At 47.5% G+C, this 6,687-nt stretch overlaps 1 protein-coding gene across 1 annotated transcript in view; it reads right to left on the bottom strand.

Moving 5' to 3' along the window:
• Positions 1–6,099: 6,099 nt before the first annotated feature.
• The window catches only part of immp2l (inner mitochondrial membrane peptidase subunit 2), a 213,240-nt gene continuing 212,652 nt past the window's right edge, over positions 6,100–6,687 (bottom strand). The window contains exon 6 of the mRNA XM_055650014.1: positions 6,100–6,443. Coding sequence (XP_055505989.1) covers positions 6,303–6,443 — 141 coding nt within the window. The 3' untranslated portion in view covers positions 6,100–6,302. The remainder of the gene's footprint in view (positions 6,444–6,687) is intronic.

Genomic DNA, 6,687 nt, shown 5'->3' with positions numbered 1-6,687 from the left:
CTGCAGGAGATGGAGTAAAACAAGTACAAAGGAGATATGCGGGGGGGTGAGTTGTTTTTCCACAGAGGGTGGGGGGTGCCTGGAACACGCTAACAGGGGTGGGGGTGGAGGCAGATACCATGGTACTGATATTAGGTGATCAGCATGATCATATTGAATGGCGATGCTGGCTTGAAGGGCCGAATGGCCTACTGCTGCACCAATTTTTCTATGCTTCTATGACAGTGGTGTGTCGGAGGCTTTTGGAGAGGCACATGAACATGCAGGGATTGGAGGGATATGGATCAGTATAGAATGAATGAATGAATGTCTGTGTAAAATATATCAGGTTATTTGCTGAGAAATGTGTAAAAGACAAGACAAACGATGTGAAGACATCGTGAAGAGTTCACATTTCAGGAGAGCTGATGATCTTACTGGAAGTGAGCAGCTGTTACATCAGTGGCCTGTACATTCACAACATGAAGTGAATACACAGCGATACACACCGCACAACTGGGGCAGGATTACATTGTGTGTTGTTACAATACAGTGTGGCACCAGGCTCTGGACCTCACCTTGCTACACGTGACAATCTACTCAAGCTGTTATCAGGCAGCTGAATCATCCCAGCACAACCAGAGAGCAGTGTTGAACCACTATCTACCACTGATGTCCCTTGGACTATCCTTGACCAGACTTTACCTTGCACTAAACGTTATTCCTTTACCATATATCTGTACACTGTAATGGATCGATTGTAATCGTGTATTGTCTTTCTACTGACTGGTTAGCACGCAACATGAAGCTTTTCACTGTACCTCGGTACACGTGACAGTAGACTGATCTGTACATGAGATTGTGCCGTAAGTATCTGTCTCTCCACCTCACCGTGACCCGTCACAGTTTCACCAAAACCCACTTGCTCCACACCTCTGGCCGTTCGTTCCCATTCTCTCCCAGCCATGAGTTGAGATCCGTGTGCAGCATGGGACAGCTCTCTGTGTCGGGAACCTGGCACTGTATATCATTAATGCAGGGATCCAAAACGTGCTTCATACTTCACTAAACACTTGGCATTGTCACTCAGTGGACACTTCAGTTTCAGTCTAGTTTATTGTAACGTGTACCGAGCTACAGTGAAAAGCTTTTGTTGCGTGCTAACCCTTCAGTGGAAAGACAATACATGATTACAATCGATTCAGTTACAGTGTGTAGGTACATGGGAATAAGGGAATAACGTTTAGTGCAAGGTAACGCCAGCGTCACAATTCCTCAATCCTTTTATCTCACATCTTCTGTATTTTCATCTCTGACCTTTGTCTAAACATCTTCCAACTAAAACCCCCCGCATCGATATCTACCTATTAGCTGCCAGCCTTTGTCCTGCCCCTCCCCTCTCCCCCACGCCCCCCCCCCCCCCCCCACCCCTACTAACAGTCTGAAGAAAGGTCCCCACCTGAAACGTCACCTATCCATGTTCTCCACAGATGCTGCCTGACCTGCTGAGTTACTGCAGCTTTTTGTGTCAATCTTCATTGTATTGTATTGCATTTCATTTAATTTCATTGCATGGCATTCCCTACACAGATGCTGCCTGACCTACTGAGTTACTCCAGGGCTCGAAACGTCACCTATCCCTCCACAGATGCTTTCTGACCCTGAAACGTTACCCATTTCTGTGAAAGCTCCATATCCATGTTCTCCACAGATGCTGCCTGTCCCGCTGAGTTACTCCAGCACTCTGTGAAACGTCACCTATCCATGTTCTCCACAGATGCTGCCTGACCCGCTGAGTTACTCCAGCACTCTGTGTCTGTCTTTGTCCCCATGTATGTTATGTGAACAGAAATACACTTTGAGAGTTGCTGTCCCTCAGGTTAGGGTGATGCTCATTACCTGTCCTCTGTCAATGATGCTGGTGGTTTGTGGACACTAATGATGTGAATCTCCAGTGAATCAATGTGCTCACTGTCCTTGGTGAATCTCCAGCAAGAGTTGATCTTGAATCAAGGTTGCCTGCCTCCACTTCTTTCACTGATGGGTCTTGGGAGACATTTGCAGAAATAACAATTGCTTTGCAGCCACAGTCTCATCTGCGTTAGCATCCAGAACAATCTAAACTCTCTTTCCTGAGATTAAAGTGTAATTGCTTTGGGAATAGGGTCCAATTATATGGACGAGTTTGTCAATATCTTGCGATTATTAAGCTCAACGGGATGAACGGTCCTGACCAAGGCCATCATCCAGATTGGATTCCTGCAGAATGTTTATTTTGGGATACGGTGTACAACTATATCTCAGCACGGAGTCACTATGCATCCTCGGCTTATCTTGTTGTCTTCTAGACAAGTATACACACCTGTCACATAGGTTGTGCTGTGGCTGATTTGGAAGACCAGGGTGCCCATGCTACAGTAACCACCATCACTACAGTAAATTACTGGCCATCCATGTCAGCATTGTCCGTGGAATCTGACCACGTGCAAAGTTGGATACATACAACGCCAACAACTGTACGTCAACCTCACCTTCTTGTCCCCACAATGACTTGGATGCCCAGCATTCATTGAAAGTACAACTTCTGCCTGTTTTAGCTTTCACACATCGTCACTCATTTCAACAGAAGTGTCACTCCAGTGTGAAGAAGGGTCCTGACCCAAACATCACCTATCCATGTTCTCCACAGATGCTGCCTGACCCACTGAGTTACTCCAGCACTCTGTGAAACGTCACCTATCCATGCTCCCCACAGATGCTGCCACCCGCTGATTTCAGCACTCTGTGAAACGTCACCTATCCAGTCTGAAGATGCTGCCTGACCCGCTGAGTTACTCCAGCACTCTATCAAAACGTCACCTATCCATGTTCTCCACAGATGCTGCCTGACCCGCTGAGTTACTCCAGCACTCTGTGAAACGTCACCTATCCATGTTCTCCACAGATGCTGCCTGACCCGCTGAGTTACTCCAGCACTCTGTGTGTTTCCTCAGTTTTGCATTGCAATGTTTTATGACATACAGTGATCTCATTGTATTTAGCAGCCCCAGTAATGTCGGTCTCATTACACATTGCAAACTCACTTGACCCACTTGTAACCCGTACACTGGGATATGTTCACAGGTCAAACAAACCAGCAAAGATCTACATCTGGGCCAGATCCTGTGTTAATACGACACTGAGTCCAAGTTGATCTACATGCTGTGTAAGGGGTGCAGTACAAATTGACCGGCATGCCACCAAGTGATTGTGTTTTTGTGCCTTGTACTCATGGTGTGCAACCTTATACAGTGATCGAATTGAAGTGTAAATGATGAATGGATACAAGAGGATGAATGGATACACGAGGATGAATGGATACACGAGGATGAATGGATACACGAGGATGAATGGAGGATGGGTTTGTTCCCTTAGTGGTGAGGTGTAGAACACACACGTTCAGCTGAATAAGACTGGGACCAGCCAGCCCATGTGAGGTGGGCAATGTTTATACATGTAACAGGTGTAGTGGAAAATACCAGGTACATGCATGTTGCCAATGTTCATTCCAAGTCTCATTGTCCAGGTGGGCTGAGCGGAGGTGTTCAGCGAAACGATGGCTGAGCCTGCGCTTGGTCTCGCCAATCTACAAATATTTTTTGTTTGGTGAAGACAAATTTTCCCGACACTGTAATTCCATCGTTTTAAGTTAATTGTCATGTACAATCTTATTTTAATTTCAGTATTTCTTGTGAACCAGGACCAACACAACTCTCACACGTCACATGCATGTTGTCTGTCGGCAGGTGTTTTACACCAAGGTGTGTCTGTGTGTTTGAGGATACCACAAGGCTTGCTGTTTTAGTGAAATATTAGCTGAACATTTGCCACTGGAAAGCCGTGCCAATTCCAAAGTCCCATCAATGAGAATGTAAATGTGTCAGCTGTTGTGAATCTACTGCCCACAGCCTGATAATGGTGAGGATATTCTGCAGGAGCCTCATGGTGCAGGACATTGTAGGACAAGCAAGGGGGAGAATGCCTTGAACAACTAAAATAAAAGCAGACTTCATGTTTTATTCAGCATCAAGTTTTCATGGAGATGTTGATCCTCAGTTTCCTGACTCACTTTTGACAAGAAATAGTCATTTGCTTTGGAGGTAGATTTGTTGATCATTATTTGTAGTATTTAAATTGCCAATCAAATGTTAGTTCTGTCTCAGCCGTGGTTAAGCTGGAACGAGTGCAGAGACGTATGTTGCCAGGATGTTGCCAGGACTTGCGGGCCTGACCTACAGGGAGAGGTTGGGCAAGGAATTTGTTCCTAGAAGCTCAAGAAGATGAGGGGTGATTGCATAAAGGTTTACCAAAGCATGAAGGGAATGGACAGGTTAAATATACAGAGTCTTTACCCAGAGTAGGGGAACCAAGAACTAAACGACACGGGTTTAAGGTGAGAGGGGAAATATTTACTATGAACCTGAGGGGCAACTTTTCCACACAGAGGGTGGTGGGTGTATGGAATGTGCTGTCACAGGAGGTAATTGAGGCAGGGACTATAACAACATTTGACAGGTAAATGTATAGGACAGGTTTAGAGGGATGTGGACCAAACATGAGCAGGTGGGACTAGTGTAGTTGGGGCAAGTTGGTCAGCATGGGCAAATTGGGCCGAAGGGCCTGTTTGTGTGCTGTGTGACTCTGACACAGAGCCCAGTAACACAAGGCTCCATCTAGCATGCACTGCGTTAGGTGGCTGGGCCCTGATCACCGGCATCTGTGTTGCTGAGGAGATTGGGCTAGAGATGGCCTCAGTACTTGCTGTCACTGTCAGCGATGACTTGATCTATTCGACCCTTTAGAAGGCAGGGAGGGGAAAGATAGTTTTGACTTTGAATAAAAATGGAGATACATCTTAATAGGCTGCATTATATGGATGTGTCAATCAATAAGGTTGCTCATTGTAAAACATATCCACCTGTTTATAGATTATACTAAATATGTTCAAAACCTGGGAGATTGAAGCAATTTTACATGTTGCTCACATGCAGGAGTTGCAGCTCACGTGCAGGAGTTGCAGCTCACGTGCAGGAGTTGCAGCTCACCTGCAGGAGTTGCAGCTCACGTGCAGGAGTCGCAGCTCACGTGCAGGAGTTGCAGCTCACGTGCAGGAGTTGCAGCTCACGTGCAGGAGTTGCAGCTCACATGCAGGAGTTGCAGCTCACGTGCAGGAGTTGCAGCTCACGTGCAGGAGTTGCCGCTCACGTGCAGGAGTCGCAGCTCACGTACAGGAGTTGCCGGTCAAGGGTTGTTTTTGTGTAAAAAAATAATCCTTTTGTGAATGCCCGCAGTGCATGAACCCTTGTAATTAACGAGGTTACAGTTAAACGGGTCAGTTAGAATTGTCTTTATATCAGATACTGCACATTATGGTGCAGTTGTGTTAAAGTAGGTGCATGGTAAGCTTGCGTTCGATAGGGTTCTTAAAGATATTGGAGTCAGGGGATATGGGGAGAAAGCTGGAACGGGGTACTGATAGTGGGTGATCATCCATGATCAGAGTGAATGGCGGTGCTGGCTCCAAGAGTGTGTGTGTTTTTCGGCGACCTGCAACGACCTATGACGGGTGCCAGCAGTCGCCAAAAAAGTTGCGTACGTGAGACAGGCCCTTTAGTCTGTGTGAAGAACGAGGTGTGAAGACCAGCACCTCGTGGCAGCACTTGGTGATGGTCTACTTGCAGCAGTCACTCCCGACACCAGAGCACCACCACCCGGCAAGAACGGCCAGGAACATCGGGCCTCCGTAGTTGTGTCAAAGAGGCCACACGCCGTTCGTTACCTGCTCAGAGTCAGGATATGAACAAACGCAGCCTGGACATCTCCAGCTGAGCCTCACGGAACGGCTGGTCTTTGATGCCAGAGTCGGGCACGTGGACATGATCCACCCCTTCCCCTGTCACAACCACATTCAGACACAAAATGCTGGAGTAACTCAGTGGTCCATCCAGGAATATCCAGACTGGAATCTGAACATCAATGACATCAAATGTTTGCTCTAGGATTCACTCGACAAAGGAGAGGGGGATATTAGCATTCCATTGAAATTCACTTTCATTAACATCACCATCAACATTCTCAAAGTTCTGGTTTAAAAAGCAGGTGTATTATTGGAAACTTGCAAAAGGTACAACTAAAGCATCAGACAAGGGTGTTTGGCGGCAGGGGGGGGGTGTGGTGTGGTAGACTGTTCCACAGTGCAGGCTCCCCAGATGTTACTCAGCACTCTCACGGTTAGATGCACGGCTCCATCAGCCGGCTGGAGCCCTGCATCCTTCAGCCCACAGCTAGCTCAGCTTGCCATCCACAGGGTCATCGTCCTGGAAGAAAGTCGTGCGTGTGGCAGGCAGCGCGGCGTGGAGACGGGCCCAGCGTTGTGGCGGCCAGATGATGTGTGAAGCGCGGGCGTGGACCAGGCCCAGAGACACCTGCAGACGGGGGGCAAGAGTGGTCAGTGGCAGGTTCCCAAAACCCCAGAACAATGATATTCCCACTTACAGCAGCACAGCTAGGGTGGAAGCAAAGCGCTCGGAAAACACAACATGCTCACGGTAGAATCATTTAAACAATAGCTCCCGACCCGAAAACGTCATCTCCACAGATGCTGGCCTGACCCACTGAGTTATGGTGCAGCAGCACCTATGGAGCTAAGGAAATGGGCAACGTTTCGGG

Source organism: Leucoraja erinacea, chromosome 19, assembly GCF_028641065.1.
Source record: "Leucoraja erinacea ecotype New England chromosome 19, Leri_hhj_1, whole genome shotgun sequence".
Lineage (NCBI taxonomy): Eukaryota > Metazoa > Chordata > Chondrichthyes > Rajiformes > Rajidae > Leucoraja > Leucoraja erinaceus.
This window is presented reverse-complemented; position numbering and strand designations above follow the sequence as displayed.